This window comes from Sebastes umbrosus, chromosome 17 (genome assembly GCF_015220745.1).
Source record: "Sebastes umbrosus isolate fSebUmb1 chromosome 17, fSebUmb1.pri, whole genome shotgun sequence".
Classification (NCBI taxonomy): Eukaryota; Metazoa; Chordata; class Actinopteri; order Perciformes; family Sebastidae; genus Sebastes; species Sebastes umbrosus.
Genome location: NC_051285.1, coordinates 22,813,402 through 22,832,722, shown reverse-complemented (window position 1 = coordinate 22,832,722; position 19,321 = coordinate 22,813,402). Strand labels below are relative to the sequence as shown.

The 19,321-nt window shown below is 41.2% G+C and overlaps 2 protein-coding genes across 3 annotated transcripts; both read left to right on the top strand.

The window, feature by feature from the left end:
* Nucleotides 1-1,643: 1,643 nt before the first annotated feature.
* On the top strand, nucleotides 1,644-6,769 carry zfpl1 (zinc finger protein-like 1). Of its 2 annotated transcripts, none has more exons than XM_037749257.1 (8): nucleotides 1,644-1,881; nucleotides 3,528-3,640; nucleotides 4,234-4,345; nucleotides 4,535-4,728; nucleotides 4,897-4,975; nucleotides 5,101-5,292; nucleotides 5,577-5,700; nucleotides 5,815-6,769. In XM_037749257.1, exons 2-8 carry the CDS (start codon nucleotides 3,539-3,541, stop codon nucleotides 5,999-6,001), a joined length of 990 nt encoding a protein of 329 aa, XP_037605185.1. In that variant the 5' UTR covers nucleotides 1,644-1,881; nucleotides 3,528-3,538; the 3' UTR covers nucleotides 6,002-6,769. The 2 variants fall into 2 exon arrangements, with proteins under 2 accessions (XP_037605185.1, XP_037605186.1); XM_037749258.1 differs by having other exon boundaries at nucleotides 1,688-1,881; nucleotides 3,533-3,640.
* Nucleotides 6,770-15,162: 8,393 nt separating this feature from the next.
* Nucleotides 15,163-18,331, top strand: si:dkey-273o13.3. The gene is made up of 4 exons (XM_037749205.1): nucleotides 15,163-15,282; nucleotides 15,534-15,695; nucleotides 16,652-16,718; nucleotides 17,140-18,331. Exon 4 carries the CDS (start codon nucleotides 17,467-17,469, stop codon nucleotides 18,196-18,198), a length of 732 nt encoding a protein of 243 aa, XP_037605133.1. The 5' UTR covers nucleotides 15,163-15,282; nucleotides 15,534-15,695; nucleotides 16,652-16,718; nucleotides 17,140-17,466; the 3' UTR covers nucleotides 18,199-18,331.
* Nucleotides 18,332-19,321: the final 990 nt, after the last annotated feature.

The following is a 19,321-nucleotide window of genomic DNA, read 5'->3' as shown; positions in this document are numbered from 1 at the left end:
GTGTAGATGTAAAGGATGGGAAGACAAGATGTTTTATGCACAATGAATATTTAAATGTGTGTAAATCAAAGCATCCACTAGAATCATTGGAATCTGCAGAGAGACACATGATGTGGATAATGAGTGATTCTGTGTAAATAGTCTACCTGTTGATCATAAATCTCTCTTTGGATATACAATGTCGAATAGAAGATTGTAAGAAACTGGAGCACAAAATATATGAGGTCCCATAATTTATCTTCATTCATGTAATTCACAGTGTCAGTGTGTATGTCTTGCACAGACAGTGCGGATGCTATTAAGCACCTGCGCATGTGAAATAAAGCAGAGCCTACTCCAGTAGAGTATGAAGTGACAAGCTTTTTCCATACTGATTTAGGACATGCAAATAAACAAGAGAAGAAGAAAAAAAAAATAAAATGGAATCTGAAGGAACACGCACTCGGGCTCAGCAGATTTTTTTATTTTTTATTTTTTTATTTCAAAATGGCAGTATACATAGTAACAGCAGAAAACATTAAAAACATTTACATATAGAAGAAGCATAGTGAAACCATAAACAAAGAGCTATGCCAAACATAAAAGGACAACAGAAATAAAAAAAAAAACATAAGATTAAAAAAAAAAAAAGAGACCATGCAAGAGTATGACAATAATTTCACTTAAAAACTTTAAAGATATTGCACACATTCATTGTTTCCATTGCATTTTTGTTTTGTGAGGAAGAAATTGTTGACAGATATAGATCCATTTCTTTCATAAATACAAAGAAATTAGGCTTTTTTTTGGGTAAATTTACACTTGTGAATGTGAAACTTCGCGAGAATTAAAATTAAATTAAAGGGACTGTTTGTAACTTTTTACACGTATAAATCTACCGGGTCGGTTTCCCATGCGCGCTGGCATATGCGCGCTCGCGTGTGGCTACGCTGTTCAGACTCAGACTCCTCTGCCTGCCTGCTTGCCTTCACTCAGCCCGCTCCACCTCGCATACGCGCACACTACACACTGCAGAAGAGTTAGTTTAGCTCTGAGAATATCTAGTGAATGTACAGTGGACGTTTGTGCAGAAATAACTGCTGCAGCTCCTCCAGACCAACAGAGGTTTTCCGTGTCTTGTGAAGTGACGGGGCTCCGCAGCGAGAAATGTTATCGTCTCCGACCGGGTGCCGGTGTCTCCCTCTGGCTGCGGTCGAGAGGCTGAAGCAGGAAAAGCCAACACTAGGATCAGCAGTGATTCATGGAGACACCTTCGTCCGGTCAGCTAACATTACTGCCAAGCAGGTGAAATATAGAGTGATGTTGTGGTTTTAGCTGACGTGTGTCGCCTCACTGTTTTGAGCGATGCTCGTTCATGTCTATTTAGAGCGAGCGAGCCCGACGCTGACTTTCGTTGACTTAACGGCCACAGGTGTCGCTGTTAACAAGCATTTCTGAAAGTGACAAACAGTCCCTTTAATAAGAAAAAATGCATTACTGTCTTTGTCACTGTAACCATAGCAACCAAATATAATATTTCTATAATAGTGTAAAAATCTGAGAAAATGTTAACAAAGTATAAAATTATTGCCATCTTTCCACAATTCACATGTAAATATACAGGAGCAGAATAAATGAACACACACTCCTGCTCAGTAGATGGCAGAGTGCTCCTGTTAGGTTGTGACACAAACCCACGAAGAAGACAGGGAAGCGGAAGAGACGTGGCACATAAACAGAGAGGAAGGAACCGGAAGTTAAGCAGCTAGCTGCAGTGAAGAGTTTACTGATGACAGCTCAAGGAAACACCTTCCTTCCACGTGAATCTGACCAGGAAGCTTAAATGACAGTCGTACAACATTACCTGAAACGAACGGGACTTGATTAAAGTCTGTGTGACAGGTAATTATTCATCATTTGTGTTGTAACTTCCTCAACTCTACCAGCTAAGTAGCTAGCTCGCTAACGTTAGCTCACCTGGTAACTTCAAGCTAAGGTTAGCAGCTGATGTTAGCTCATATAGATGTTGGGAGTGAGCTGCCTGAAGGTGTTATCTAAAGGTGTTATCGGTGTTATTACACAACAGTAGCACATTGACACAAATAGACAGTATGAGGAGCATCTAGTGCCATTGAGAACTAGCATTATCTAATGAGTAAATTAGCCATATAGTATGTCTACCCAAATGTCAAATGCTGCTTTTATACAATATTACAATCTGCTAGCCTCGTTTGGGACTGCTCCATCCAATAATAGTGACATGGCAATCATAAAAAGACAATATATATATATAAACTATATCATGATGACCAAAATCCCTGGAAATACAAACAGGATTTAGCAATATAGCTAAATCTATCATAGTATATGTACTGTGATTTTTAATTGCATTATATAAAGATTAGGTTAGTTGTTTGGAAAAATCAATCAGGAAGCAATCTGCAGATGCAATCATAGATATTCTCTTTCTTTCTCTTTCAAAGGTCGTTTGATTAATTGTCAATAATCAATAGAACAGTCATTATACAGGGGAAGTTAATTTTTTGTTTTTCTGAACAAGACTCACACGTGACACAACACATCAATCAATCATACCTGACAACAACAACATACACACAGACAGCCACAGCTGGCCACAAAGGACCTAACTGATGGGGAGAGTATCCGCAAATAAGTCATGAAATAATAATACAAAATTAAAATAATAATTTAATATATACATACATATATATAGAAATAGAACAAAACAAATATAATGAATAAATAAATTAAATTAAAAAAAAAGTAAAAAAAAAGATACTACTACTGGCTACTCAGAGATTACTGTAGTGGGTTTCTCAAAAAATGACAAATCATAGATATTAATTGCCTATATTCCTTGTTGTATGTGGTACAGCAAAGTGTCTGACGATTGGCAAATTTTTATCATCTCATGGTACTGTATATTGTCATATTGCCCCACCCAATACTAACATATCTCTACGCCACGATATGTAACGTTCATAGTGCATGTTTACATTGTGATTTTTTTATTGCCCATTTGATTATTTTCCCTATCCACATGGTGAACATTTATAAGTACCTTTAACACAACTGGTTTGTCATTAAAATTAACTTAACTGGTTTGGCAGAAGCGTTACAACACTCTTAGGTTCAAACTCTTCTCATGACTTTGTATTCAGAATATAAGGGAAGTGACGCTCAAAGTGATCACAAGCAAATATATGTTAACAGACAACGTGTCTGGGGAAATTTCAGGTTGTCAGGACAACAGGGAAGAAATAAAGTAATGTGAATCTTTGCTTCTGTTTTGCTTTAGTCTTTATTAAAGACATTAGTATCAGGATACATACATTCAGTGGAAACCTTTTAATGTCACATGCTATTGCTAGTAAATGAAGACACAATCTTCTAGCTTCTGCTCATACTAAACAGGATGATGGTCTGTAATTTACAGAATGATGAGAACAAGGAGCCTCAGTCTGAGGAATTGTTGTTGTATACATCCATGACAAACCTGCATTTTTTTTTGTTTAACCTCAACACAGCGCAGGCGACTATGGGTCTCTGCAAGTGTCCGAAGAGAAAGGTGACCAATTTATTCTGCTTCGAACATCGAGTAAATGTGTGCGAGCATTGCCTGGTCTCCAACCACAACAAGGTCAGTGATTGAAAAAGTTACAGGGCTCAACACTAACTATGACAGGCTGTCATTTGTATGTTGTACATACTTTGCAGTAAAATTTTCCATTCAGCTCAAAGATGGCGGGATACTTTGCCTCCCAATCCTTCACAAATTTCCTTTTTGTTTTTTGTTTGGGTTCATCTGATTCTTTGTCAGTTGAATCAATTTGCATATTTGTTTGTGATGTTGACGGGTTAGTCGAACTTTACACCCCTCAGTCAAATAACTTAATTTGCTTCGCCATTGTCTCTAAAACAAATGCAGAGTAATTGCACCAACACACATGAGGCACAGTCTGGTTCCAGTTCTGACTGTAACACCAATATTTACATATCATTAATGCCACAAATATGTGCACGTTTTGCTGTTTGCTGTCCCTATTTTTTACATGTTAAAAAGTGGTTACCCCTGATGGCAACCAAAGGCCAAGAATTGGTTGCCAATTTCTGAAATTAGTTGCCAATGGCAACCTGGCAACTCTTACTGTTGAGCCCTGAAGTATCACATGTATATATATGTCACTTGTAACATCACATTAAAATTCTGTATTTCCACTTTCTGCCCTTCAGTGTATCGTGCAGTCATATTTGCAATGGCTCCAGGACAGCGATTACAACCCCAACTGTACTCTGTGTAATAGTCCACTGAATGCTCAAGACACTGTCAGGCTGGTCTGCTATGGTAAGATTACCACATTTCTGTTTATTATAATCTTATTGGGATACATGCTCACCTGTGTTAAACGAATACACTTGTTGTTTAAATGAACAGAATTACAAAAAACATGGAATTTTGTTGTGCTCACAGCATTGAAAAATGACATCCCATCGTTGTTGCTGTGACGTGAAACTGTTGTTTTTCCCTCCACAGATGTGTTTCACTGGTCCTGTCTTAATAACTTGGCCTCTCGGCTGCCCCTCCACACGGCTCCAGCGGGATACCAGTGTCCCACCTGTCAGAGTCCAGTGTTTCCCCCTTCCAACCTCGCCAGCCCAATCGCTGATGTGCTGAAAGAACAGCTGTCATCTGTCAACTGGGCTAGAGCTGGTTTAGGGCTGCCGCTGGTAAGGGCCTATTATTGTTAAATCATAACCATTAGACAGTCTTCCTGAAAACAAATCAAGTGAGAAGAAAATACACATTCAGAACTCTGCGTTTCTAGTTGTATTTAAAAAGCAAATCATACAGATGTAAGGTAAAGATATTAATAAAACATGTTTTTTGACTGACAGATCGAAGAGCCCATTGGTGTCCTTGAGGAGACCACAGCTAATGATGTCACTGACTATACTGACTGGTCAACATTTGATGGTGAGCCTTAATGTTTGCTTTTCAGTAAATTATGTGCATATTAATTAGGGACTGTTTTGTAACTGTTTATTACACAGTATTATTTAATTGGTTTAATCAAACTCTCTTTTTTTCCCTTTCCACAGCACAAGAACAAAGTAACATTTACCCCAGCCACTCTTACAACACCAGCCTCAACCCAACGCCAAATTCGGTCTCGCCTCCAGCACAGGAAGACCTCGGAGGTCCTCGTAAAAACGGGGATTCAAATACACAGGAGCACTCCGTGGTCAACTTCACTAATGCCACTACCTGTGACACAGTTACACTACACACAGGTAAAGCAATGGAAGGCCCTCTGAATCTGCTCTCTCCTACTGCTTTTAAAGTACTGCTTGTCTTTCCTTAAGTGCCCTATAACTGTGGTTCTCCACCTTTTTCGTGTCAAGCATTTTTTTGGGGAGCCCCTGGAACCGCCTCAAGGAACCCTGGTTGAGAACCACTGCTCTACAACATTTAAAAAATGATTTTAGGTCACTTTTGTGCACATACTGAAGATTTAACGTACTAAGTTGCATTTTATTTTGAAAGATTAAAAAAAATAATTGTTGTTATTCTCCAGCATCGTCACCAAGAAAGATCTACGACACGCGGGACATTGATCAGAGCTCCGTCACACAGATTGACTTTGACGACGACAAGTACCGGCGGCGGCCAACGTTGAGTTGGTTCGCTCAAATTCTCAAGTTAGTATCATGATCTGCTTTGGAACTGGAGCTCTCTGTTATTACTTTGTCACTCTGAATAAATCTATACAAATATATCATTGTGATGTCTTTACATGTTTTTTATCTTTTCAGGAATCGCACAGGTGGAAAGCGGACGTCTCTGTCCTGGAAACAGCGCGTCTTCATGCTCCTCGTGGTCGGAGTTCTGGGATTCTTTACGTTGATAATCATCATGGCTAAACTTGGACGTGCCTCCGCCGGCTCCGACCCAAATTTAGATCCTCTCCTTAACCCCAACATCCGTGTGGGGAAAAACTGATAACAAAGCATTGATTCCTTCTTTTCCTTCTGTGTTACACAATATACAGTAAGTCTGTGTAGAACGAGCTGAAATGGGACTTTCCAATACACGGTCAGCCCAACAGAGAGAGCCGTTTACCCAACTTGAATGGAAAAGAGAAAGAGACGCTGCACCTTGTTTTTTTTAGAATGGAGGCAGAGCTCCATTCATTTACACCAGGCGGTAAAAACATGGCAGGGCCTTTCACAGACCATAAAATATCTCCCAACATTCGGAAGTTTCTTGTGATCCAAGCAAACTCAAAAGGCGACCAAGGCCCGGTGTATATAGTCGAAGGATACAGTTATTGTTGCTTTGAAAAGCTAAAGGTGAAGAGGGGTAGTATTTATATTTACAATTCCAGCTAACATTTGGTCAGTGATCTTTGTAAGTTGATTTTTTTTAAGTTCAGTAGAAACTAATTAAACACAGTTGATGTTGAAAGAACATCTTTAACTGGCGGAAAAGTCAGAATGTATTTGATCAGCAGCGAAACGTTCAATAACGTTGTCTACATGGTTCTTAAACTGATTTGATTTGAGTGGCCGTTGTGCGTTTCTCTTTCAGAGGAGATGCAGCCCTCACAGCTGGAATCAAATATAACCCACACATAATTAACACATAACTACTTATGGGTGTCTGCATTACTTCTGAAATTGAGTGCATTGCTTTTAGATTTGCCATACATACTGTATGTATATTTCCCTGATGTTTTTTGACTGTCTATTAAATGGGAATACTACAGAATTTCAGTATTTCTAATGTTTTTATGTACTGCTGTGCATAGGCAAAATAGAATGAAGCAATGTCAGTTGTGTTGTGCAGCTTCAATGCGAATGAATAGTACGTCATAAAACATAAATAGACATTACTGTTGCACATTTGTAGCTCATATTTAAAAAAATGGTCTGTGATAACATTTATAAACTCTCCACAGACCGTTGCTAAGAGTAAAGAGGATCCCACACAATAGATGCAGTGCTAGGCTCTCTGTGTACTATACTGTAAATTGCTGCACTCCTTTTCAAAGCAATATTTGCACTAAAATGACAACATTTATAAATAATTACTTAGTAAAACAAGGCAGCAAGTAACCACTCTTATTTTACTCAATTTGATCCTATCTCACTATGGCAAGACTGCAAATATGTCTCTTCAAAATAAAAAAAAAAGCTTTCTTTCAAAGAGTGTGTACGTTATTTCAACAGGTGGCAGGTAAAAGCAGAGGCTTCACTACGATGCATTAAGCTCAGACCACCTTTAAATAACTTGCAATGCATGCATCATTACCTGATGGGATAATGTTTAATGTTTGTTTTGTGAAACGGCAGCCCAACCTGCAGTTAAAAACTCCATCAAAATCTATTTTTTAGAAAATATATGTAAATTGTTCAGATTGTCAAAAGATGCACTGGTGAAATTCAGAAAGTAAATGGGAAAATGAGATAAAAGTGTATTTTTTGTGAAGACAATAAACTTCACTGCAAGTATTTTGTGCATGTTGTTGACAGAAACATATCTCATGTCCAATTATTTTTACAGAGGAGATTCTGGATGTTAGGTACTTCCACCTGGTGCTGAAAATCATGTATGTACCTTTTACTCTGAGAAAGAGCAGGCAGACTTGCCCCTTAGACAAAACCTGATGAATGGACTCACTGTGGTGCTCGGCCATGACACTTCTCTGAAAATAGTTTGCACACTACTCCCCCTGGTGGTGCATCCAGCTCAGGACCTCCACAGTGATGTCCTGTGGAAGTCAATGAGCTCAGTAATAGGATAGAAACCAGGGTCTGGTCTGTGGACAAACTCTGCTGCCCCCTTTAGTCTCCAGGGAGACTATATTCTCTGTACTAGACACTAAATGCTTATATTTATGTGGATAGCTAGGGCAAAATTGAAAAAGTGTGAGAAAGGGAGTTACTGAGAGGAATTTCTTTATTTATTTGTTCATTTTTTACCTCAATGCAGAAAATAAGGAAGGGCGCCCACTGGCATTTTATTTATATATATATACATATATTTTTTTAGAGGGCGACCAGGCCTATATGGCCTATGCTTTAAAGGACCAGTATGTAACAATTAGGGGGATCTATTGGCAGAAATGGAATATAATATTAATAAGTGTGTTGTCTTTAGCGTATAATCACCGGATAATGAGAATCGTGTTTTCGTTACCTGAGAATGAGCCGTTTATATCTACATAGGGAGCGGGTCCCTTCTCCACGGAGTACGCCGTGTTGCACCGCCATGTTACTATAGTAGCCCAGAACGGACAAACTAAACTGTTAATTTTTCCTGCTTCGGCCGGAGTCGATAACGTTACTCGCTGCCGTCGCCGCCACTCACTTCCCACGTACACACAGACTCACTGGCTCTGCTCCAAATGGTTCTAGAGAGGGTAATTTGCGTTTTCGTGTCGGCCACCGAAGCTCTCCAATACGCTTGGCACACGTGAGAGGCTTCAGTTGGTTGCAATCGGATCACTAGACCTTTAAGCCGGCCCTGTGGATAGCATTGATTTAGTTGTTTGAACTTGCAATGGCTATATACTGTTCTTTATCATGTAAGATAATTAGTTCAAGAGTTGAAAATGATGGCATTTTACAAATTATTCACTAATCCATCTAATACTGTCATATTTATTCTATTATAAAATCGTATGTTGTTGCATACTACTCAACATGCATGAGAAAAAACTGTCTTTAAAGTTTTTTATGCTTTCTACCTTGTTTATGTAATGCAGCATTACTGTAGCTTTTTGTGACACATGGACAACTGGAATTTAAGACCTCAGTGGTCAACAAATTAATAGCAGTATTTGACCTTAAATCTTTCACTACTTCACTAATTCACTATGAAAGTTTGACCTGCTCCATTTTGGAAGTTCCTCTCGAATTTTTAGCGGTGTATGTGTGTGTGCTGCATGTTGTTCTGATGTGAAATCTTCCATCTGTCACAAAAACCTAATGCTGTATCGTGATCACAACAGTTCTAAGAAGTCTAAGAAATGAAAGTAAAATTGTGAGAAGGCGATGTTCATTCACCTGAAGCAGAGATGTTAACAAGTACAGTACAAGTGCTCGCCGATGTCATACTTTATTTTGTCCTCACAAACTTGTTTCAGCATGGAGAAACACTCGCCCCATTATTGAGCCTGTGACGAGGACATCCTGTATGATGTAACTTTGTCACATGCTGTCCTTGGGAATCCTCGCAATAACCCCCTTCAATTGTTCATCGGCGTTACAAATGCTCACCAATACATCACGTGTTTACGTGTGAGTGTTAGTTGCCTCTTCTAACTTTCCATTGCGTTCGCCAAACAGTCACAGCAGTGTGGGTTTGCCATTGATTTGCCAGTGGAACCGTCTGGGCCATATTACATTGATGCAGGGAAATCTGCCGGCGGCTATGAAGACACAAAATGACAACGGGGATGACAGATCTGGCTCTTGTATACACCACAAAGCTGTGGTTTGTATTGTCTGATACATTTCTTGACATGAGAAAACGGTTTTAGTCACGAGTGGTTTAATATAACTTCATAACGCCTTGTGATGCTTAATTGCTGTTGTCACTCTATATCGGAGTTCAATGCATTTCTCAATAACTCTGAGTTATTAGATTGCCCATTGAACTGACATAATAGGGACATCCTAATCAATAACGTGACACTCTGTAGTTATGTGTGTACTGTAGGCAGCACAGTTTTTCTGTTCCTCTGCTCTGTTGTTGTGATGACAAGACTGTTGACATCTAAAGTGATTTTTTTTCAAATACTGTTTTTAATTTTATGGTTCTTAGCTTGGCCTTACAGGAATATTTTCAGATAAACAAAGCAAGCACTAACATATTCTGACAAGCGAGAAAGTATTTTGTGAATATTTAAAACTTAAAAAAGAGGAGGTGACATCTGACACCCACCCACTTCCATGCCTCAGGTTATACAGGCTCACTTTAACAGAAGAGTTTTGCTGCTTGTGACGTGCAGCACTGAAGGGACCCCTGTACACGCTGAGGAATGAATGCTTGAAGCCAGTGTTTTTTGGCTGCTACAGTTACTCAGATCTTAGACATTAAGACATCCTTATATCATCATGTGCTAAAGGCATCTGAAAATAATAATAATAATACATTCTCTGGAACTGGGAACTGTAAACATCATGTTTGGCAGTTTAAGTGGTTTATTAAAGGGACAGTTTGAAGGATTTGGCTGTATCTAGTGGTGTGGTTGCAGATTGCAACCGACTGAGTACCCCTCTGCCCACTCCTTCCTTTCCAAGACTGCGATAACTTGAGCCGCTGAGTGCAAAACCTTGGTAACACCGTTCGCTTCACTCAGAGGCCATCCTTACCATAATAACACTACTTTAGGGGCAACGGAAGTCAGATGGCAGCTGGCGGTACCACGGTTTTGCACTCTGCGGCTCACGTTAGCACAGTTTCACAAGCATGTTGGAGAACCACGGTTAAACGTACTAACGTTAAAGGCTCTCTCTAGAGCCAGTGTTTGGTTTGTCCGTTCTGGGCTACTGTAGAAACATGGCGGACTCCAAACCATAGTTATGGATATTATATTCCAATAGATCCCCCAAAATGTTATCCACCGTTCCTTTAAACAAAATACTAAAATATTCTTGAGTAGATTTGATGAAATATTTGAGATAGTTATCACTGTGATATCTTTAATCTTAAGCCATGAAAAGAAATCAAAATGGCAGGTTTGTATATATAGTTTCTACAAATGTACAGTACGTATTGATTATCTGTGTGTTGTATTTGAAGTTGCCTACAGCTGGTCATCAAGTAGCTACGTGCAAAAACTGTCCCCTCTGTCATTGGATGGCACAGGAGTATATATTGATGTGTGAGTGTGTGTGGATTCCATATGTGCCTACCAGTTCAACTAGACACCACTGCCCGTGTCATTCCTGTGGCTTCTTTGAGGACGTAAGTACAGACGATGGCTGCATGGTAGATTAAACAATGTCTGAATTAACTTCTCTGTAGCTGCTTTCTGAACTAGAGTAGAATGAACTTGCATTAGAAACCTAGAGCTTGTTTTGGAATTAAAAAATTCAAAGCATTTCTTGTAACTTTACAAAGCTGCATTTTGCATTGGACTATGTTTTACATTTGCCCCTTCACTGCATGTAGCACTACGATTGTCTGTAGAACTGTTAATTGTCTTTCACATGAAAAAGTATTGGAATTAATACAGTTGAGAAATGAGGTGCGTAAAACTGACCAGCAATCATGTCACTGCTGTAGTAAACCAGTATAGTTTTGATCATATATCACATAATCACTATGTTTTTCCTAATTTACTGCAAGAATTAAAATGTAAGTATTACCACCTTTCTATTTCTGAAAATGGATAAAAATATAACAGTCACGGCAGACTGACTTATGTAACGTTTCCCCAGGGATCAATAACGTGATCGTTTCTGAGGACAGCAGCAGCGCCAGTTGATGGAGAAATATTTCAAACCTTTACACCCTCATACGGACACCAAAGGCGTCAAAGGTCATAAGTCTGAGATGTGCGACCATCAAGAGAAAGACCACAAGCACAGAAAGACTGCTTCCTCGAAACCTCAACAAATGAAGCACCATCACCAAAATCAAGGCCATCGTCATCATCAAAAGTCACATCAGTCGGATGACAATGATAGCAATGGGTAAGTTTAGACATTTTTTCCACTGTTTATTGCCTGTCCTCACGTATAGAATCTGTGCTTAATTTTGAAATAGTAATGTAATTATCATTATCATTATCTTGTCTCAAGCTTGTGTTGGTATCCAGTGTGTCTTTAACACACGTTTTCTTTTTAAAATAGCACCCATTCAACAGCAGAGGACAGCCTTTTCAGTGATCACCCCCCCGACAATCAACGTCCGTGTGATGATGACAAGACTCATCATTCTCACCATTACTATCACGTGCAAAACCAGCGACATGTTTCTCCTTCAGAAACTCCCTTGAGTTCCTCAAATTCATCCTCCTCCTCTTCTTCTTCATCCTTGTCTTCTTCTCCATCATCATCATCATCACCCTCCTCCTCTTCTTCCTCCTCCTCCTCCTCTTCCTTTTCTTCCTCCTCTTCGACATCTTCCTCTACCTCTTCCTCTAGCCTGTCCTCTGAGACCAGCAGTAAGAGTTCAGATAAAGATCCACTTAAGAAGCCCCAGTATTCACAGTCCTGTACTGACATTTCCAGGAAACCCAAGTACTTTGAAGAAGAAGACGACACGGCCCCTTTGATAGATAAAAGAGGTCATAAAAACAGGCTCTCTGCCAAACAGAAAAAGGAGAAAGGCAAATCCTCTCATAGTGGTTCCACTCAGGGCACCCTGAAGAAGACAAAGAGGACTACAAGAGGATCAGGAAATGATGGAGGTGTCCGCAAAGCCAGATCAATGGAGGCTCTCACTGGACCCAAAGAAAAGGAATGGCATGGAAATGAAGATGGAAATGCTCAAGAGAAGAGAAAAGGTGAAGCCAAGAAAAATTTAGTGAAGGAGAAGATGAAGTTCTCTGCCTTCCTTAATGAGATCACTCGACAGGTTCTCAGCCCGATGAGACTCTCCACTCTTGGTGTTACAGATGCTCAAAGACCCTGCAGTCCAGGCCGGGTCTCTGTTAGAGCCGGTAAGGTAGACACCAGCACTGAGAAAGACAGACAGCAGAGGAGTCGGCATGCCAGTGCAGGCTCAGTTAGCTCCAGCAAGCACTCCCATACCAGCAAGCACTCTTCTCAACTTTCTCGCTCTAAATCTTTCCGCCAACGTCACCGTTCTACAGACTCACCCCAACAAATGGATCACAGGCCCAAAAGCTGCACTGATATTAGCTGTTCGAAAATAAGTCACTCTTGGTCTTCTCAGGATCGCTCCCCTTCACCTTCTTATGAGCCCGACCACCACCGTCACACTGCTAGTCATCATCATCACCATGGTGACTGCAACAGCTCATATTATCACCATCACCACGGACACCGCCACAATCCTGTCTATCATCATAAAGATCACCCTAGCCCCACTTATCACCACGGTGACCACGGCAACACTTCTCATCCCCACAGAGACCATGACAACACATCCCATCACCATCACTATGGAGACCATCATCATAGAGACCACTACAGCCCAAATCACCACCATGGAGACCACCATGGCCATGCTCATCATCATCACCATGGAGACCACCACATCACAACTCATCATCGTAAAGGTCACCACACTCCAACACATCACCATGGAGATCATCACAGTTCATGTCACCACCACCATGGCAACCACCCAAACATTGAACGCCCTACTACACCACGTGGATCTCATGGAGATCACCACAGAGAACCTCATCATCATCATCATCACCATGGAGACCACCACATTCCAGACCATCAGCATCAACATGGAGACCACCACATTAAATCTCATCGGCATCACCATGGAGATCACCACAGTCCAGACCATCAGCGTCACCATGGAGACCACCACAGCAAAGCCCATCAACATCACCATGGAGACCACCACAGTGAATCGCATCAGCATCACCATGGAGACCACCACAGTGAATCGCATCAGCATCACCATGAGGACCACCACAGTGCAGACCATCAGCATCACCATGGAGACCACCACAGTCCAGACCATCAACATCACCATGGAGACCACCACAGCAAAGCCCATCAACATCCCCATGGAGATCACCACAGTGAATCACATCAGCATCACCATGGAGACCACCACAGTGCAGACCATCAGCATCACCATGGAGACCACCACAGTAAATCCCATCGGCATCACCATGGAGACCATCACAGTCCAGACCATCAGCATCACCATGGTGACCACCACGGCAAAGCTCATGAACATCACCATGGAGAGCACCACAGTCCAGGCCATCAGCCTCACCATGGCAACCACCACAGTCCAGACCATCAGCATCACCACGGGGACCACCACGGTGAAGCTCATGAACATCACCATGGAGACCCCCACAGTGAATCACATCAGCATCACCATGGTGACCACCACAATGCAGACCATCAGCATCCCCATGGAGAACACCATAGTCAAGGCCATCAGCATCACCATGGTGACCACCACAATGCAGACCATCAGCATCACCATGGAGACCACCACATTGAAGCTCATAAGCATCCCCATGGAGACCACAGTGAAGCTCATCAGCATCACCATGGAGACCACCACATTGAAGCTCATCAGCATCACCATGGAGACCCCAGTGAAGCTCATCAGCATCACCATGGAGACCACCACATTGAAGCTCATAAGCATCACCATGGAGACCACAGTGAAGGTCATCAGCATCACCATGGAGACCACCACATTAAAGCTCATCAGCATCACCATGGAGACCACAGTGAAGCTCATCAGCATCACCATGGAGACCACCATAGTCCGAGCCATCAGCATCACCAGGGAGACCACAGTGAAGCTCATCAGCATCACCATGGAGACCACCATAGTCCGGGCCATCAGCATCACCGTGGTGAGCAACACAGTGAAGCTCATCAGCATCACCACGGAGACCCCCATAGTCCGGGCCATCAGCCTCACCATGGAGATTACTCTAGCACAAGTCATCACCAAGGACATCACCCTGAATCACATCTCAACCAGCCCCACTCCAAAAACAATGATCTTGACCATGATGACAACACTCATTTAAAGGGGTGTTCTGCTGGCAGTCCCCCTCCACACAGGCAGCCTGAGTCTCTTTCCAGCCAGACGGATTCACCCAGGAACACCAGCTGCCCCTCCAGTCAGGACGAGGAACAGACAAGCTTCTCTGGCCCAGCATTACATAAGGTATGGCATTTCTCTTGCGGGCCTATACTCATTTGTGAAATCCCCTATTACACTATGTTCATAAAGTAATTATTGGCAAGTCAATAGTTGCCCGTGTTACACATGCTTGATGAACCTGGTTATGTAATAATGTTCCACTCATTTGATTGCCTATTGATTTGGGAACCAGTGTGCATGTCACGGTGGACACTAGATTAGTTATTACAGAACGATAGATTGGCTATCGTGCACAGTCTAATGATAATTGAATCGACATTCCCAAGTGATGTTCTGTACTCATCTCTCATTTTCCAGCTAATTTTTTCACTCTATTTTTTGGGCATCATCAACAGTATTTCTGAATGAATCTTTTTCCTTGTCAAAGTAATTTTGTTTTCTTTCATACAGGAAAAGACACATGAGCTGGGTCGAATCATGTAAGTGTGTGATATAATTCTTTTGAGTTTGTTAATAGTCATAGTCCAAGCGACAACCATGATCATAGATTAATTGGTTGCACACTCAAATTATTTTGGATGTGAATATCATCATATATACTGCCCCGATTAATTTCAGAGACTCAATGTGTAAAATGAGAATAATCGATTAAGAATTATTAAATGAATTCATCAAATGCTCATGTACATTTTCTCTCTGAATTTCTCTTTTGTGTATCTGTATCTGAAAGGATACTACACGAGCAGAATGAAGGTCTGCATCAAACTTTGCTGAAGACAGCAGTGAGGATGGAGTGTTTAGGAGAGGAATTCATGAGCAGCCAAAAGCTTGTGGAGGCAGAACTTCAGAGGACACGTATGGAGCTTAGCAACCTCACAGAGAGGTTTAGGAGGTAACGAATGCACAGAAAACACTTTTTGTTCTTCTGGTGGAGTTTAAAGAGGACTTATTATGCTTTTAGGCTTTTCCCCTTTCCTTTAGTGTGTTATATTGTTTTTTTGTTCATGTAAAAGGTCTGCAAAGTTACAACGCCCAAAGTCCATGCCAAAGGAAGTTACTCTCCCCCACAGAAAAACTGCTCCTGAACTGGCTGAAATACCTTGCTTGAAGTCCTGCCTTTTCTTCTGTAACGTGGTGATGTCACCAAGTAACACATATGCATAATACCTGCTTAGTGGCTAGTTTGGCACGACCTCAAACAAAGCTAGTTACAGTGGAGCAGAATTGGAGTCCTAGAGTTTGGTTTGGTTGATCAATCATACTGTATGTGGGCTGGTATGAGAAATGTAAAGCGTTTTTTTAACATTAAAGCATGTAAAAGTGTTCTAGTAGAAATCCAAAAAAACAAGTATACACTGAAAATAAGCATAGGTCCTCTTTAACCTACTCCTGTCACTATACATAATACACAGAAGTCATTTCAATTTATTTCCTTAGGAGACAGAGGTAGCAAATAGACAAAATACTTATTTCCAGACTGCTGTTATTAACTTATACTCTTTATTAGACAGTTTGGGGTTCCAAATGTTATACTTAATAGGCTGCTGAATCAATTTATTCCTAAATCTATTAACCAAAAACATAAATTTGGGCTCATGTGACGTTTCAGAGATCTGAAAGTGTAATCAATCTAATCAATATGAACAAGGCTCAATCTGCTGGCCCTTAAAATATGCTTTGAAATGAGATTTCACCTCTGTTTTTGCTATCATGTTTCATACCTAAGGCTATAGCTGCAAATGACGCATTGCTATATCACTTAACCTCATACAATGTGCATGTATACTGCAATATATTGTACAATTGTTAAGTAACTTCTCCCTCTTTACCTGTGCTTTATTATTTCAGACTGAACGACAACTGCTCCTCCACACAACAGACTAATAGTTTTCTAGAGCAAAAGCTTCATTCAGTGGTAAGATTGGAGTCATTTCTATGTTTGTTGTGCCTGAGCCTGAATTATTAGAAACATGAAAACGAATATGATTGTTGTTCCCTGATAATAATTAATATTATCATATGATGCATGGATATTCTTCGTAGTCACGCTGTTATCAATATGTCCCTCATACTATTGATTTTTTTATTTTATTTTAGTTTTTTATTGGTACCTTTGGTTGTGGTTTCTGCACCACTAATATTACATGTATTGTAAGCAATAAGAAATGTCAATAATGGATGTAGAAACGAGTTTTGAGACATGCATGAGCCTTTTTTTTAACTGGATTATTAAGGTTGAATGAGCAGTAAAAGTTATTCAAACTCTTGGGAGGGGATATTGTGACTTGCTGAAGGTTTACCTGTGACAACTGTGCTTCCTATACTGTCTGTTTCAGGCTCAGAGTATGGAAGGAGAACGTGAGAGGTTGAACCGGCGTATTTCTGCACTGACGGAGCAGCTCGCTGATGCAAAGTATACCAACAGTGTGGAAACATTCAATGTAAGCTCTTTACCTTCCTCTTAGAGTCGAGGCAGATAGAGGCTTGTGGCTGGTATGAGCAAAAATAGACAGACCATTACATACAAAACCCCCCTCTTCTTTATTCTTTGACTTTGCGTCATTTCATTAATGAACTGATCAACTTGTGACCTCTACTTACTGTAGGTGACGTCAGTGCTACACAAAACTGACCTCTATTTGTCAGATGATGTCATCAATCAGATGGGTCCTCCCATCACTCCCCCTCCGGCTCAGTTCATGGACAGCCATAACTATGAAAAGGCCAAAGCCAGCGGGCAGGAGCAACCTCTGGGCCCAGTTCCAGAGGAGGAGGAATCTGATTGGTCAGAGATGGGAGACGAGACCCCGCGATTTATACTGGCAGGATCAAACAGAGGTCAAGTGTGGAGACATCGGGAGGCAGACGTGGACAAAGACAGCGAGTCAGGGGGTGAGGAAATTGTCAGACGACACTCTCCGCGCCCACCCCAGGGACCTCATTTCCAGTTCACCATCCACAATGAGAACCTGTGTGATGGCGTGATGGGTGAGGGCACTTACAGGATCACCACAAGTCCAAACCTCGGCTCTGCCGTCCTGATCCGGTCAGCTAGTCTGGAGGAAATCCCACTGGCACGCCACCACATGCAGAAAGAGCTAAGAGGCACGGAGGCCATGATGGACCTCCACCACCAAAGGGATGAAGCTATCATGGATTTAGATAATGAGATCATTCATCACTGGAGAGCGAGCAACGACAGGGACGCGGCTATAGGGAGGCCGATAGAAAGCAGAATGTCAGAGGCAGATAGCAGCCTGGCCGGCCTGCAGATGCTCAACCACTTCATATGTGGAATTCAGCCTGGCGAAGGAGGACAGGGCAGGGCCGAGGTGCATGGCTGGAGAGGAGGGATTCCAGACGAGGTGTTGAAAGGGGAGCGAACAAAGCTGTGACAGAAACATGAGTGCACTGTTCACTGTGTCTGAAATCATAATTTACTTCGATCTTTATTTGCACCTGATTCGACTGTTATCAGGCCATTAAACAGCGTTATCAGTCACTATTAGCACCATAGATGTGGCTCATTAAGGGCCTACTACGCCTACTACATTGTGGGCGTAGGTGTACTTAAAAGCAACACGTTGTAAAACTTAATGAAATGTCACATTTTGAACACAAACAAAAAAGCTTCTTTAGGTTTAAGCAACAAAACTATGACTTCTTTGGGTTTATGCAAAAAAAAAGAAAAAAAAAAAGATTTTGGCAATAAAACTACAACTTCTTTAGTTTTAGGCCAAAAAAACACCATTTAGTTAAGTTTAGGGAAAAACATTGTGTTTTGGGTTAAAATAACACAGAGACAACTACACATTGTTGGTTTCACATAGGACGCCAACTCCAGTCTCCTGGGTGTAAACCCTGTGTTTTGTGTCCCATCCATCGTCCCCGACCTCCACCCATGGAGTTTCATGCTGTCTACACTATAGCTCCTTGCTTCTGCTTCTGCTCCTGTCATAATTACTATGGTCGCTTATGGTCGCTGTCGTGTTCTTTTATACCTGCTTTTGGTGCTCTGCCATGTGAATAGCTGATAAAACCTACTAGTGGATGTAGTAGGCCCCTATTTGACCCACCTCTATGGGGCCTATAGCGACCGATGACACATATTTAATAGCCTGACATCAGTCTAATCAGCTGTTATTAGGAAAAGTTCAATGCAACTTCTTTTCAGTGGCTCAGTGGTTTAGCACCTCTAATTAACATGTGGTTGGAAACTGTAAGACTTACTGGATTCACTTTGTATCTAACTAACACTTTTCAGACAGCACATTGGGCTCCCTCATTTGTTTCTCAATACAAATCTACACTCAAATAGACAATTGTATTACAGTACACATGTTTAACACATAATCACAGTTTTAAAGAGGACCTATTATGCTTTTATACTTTTTCCCTTTCCTTTAGTGTGTTCTATAGTTTTTTGTGCATGTAAAAGGTCTGCAAAGTTACAAAGCCCAAAGTCCACGCCAAAGTGAGTTGCTCTCCCCCACAGAAACACTGCTCCTAAACTGCCTA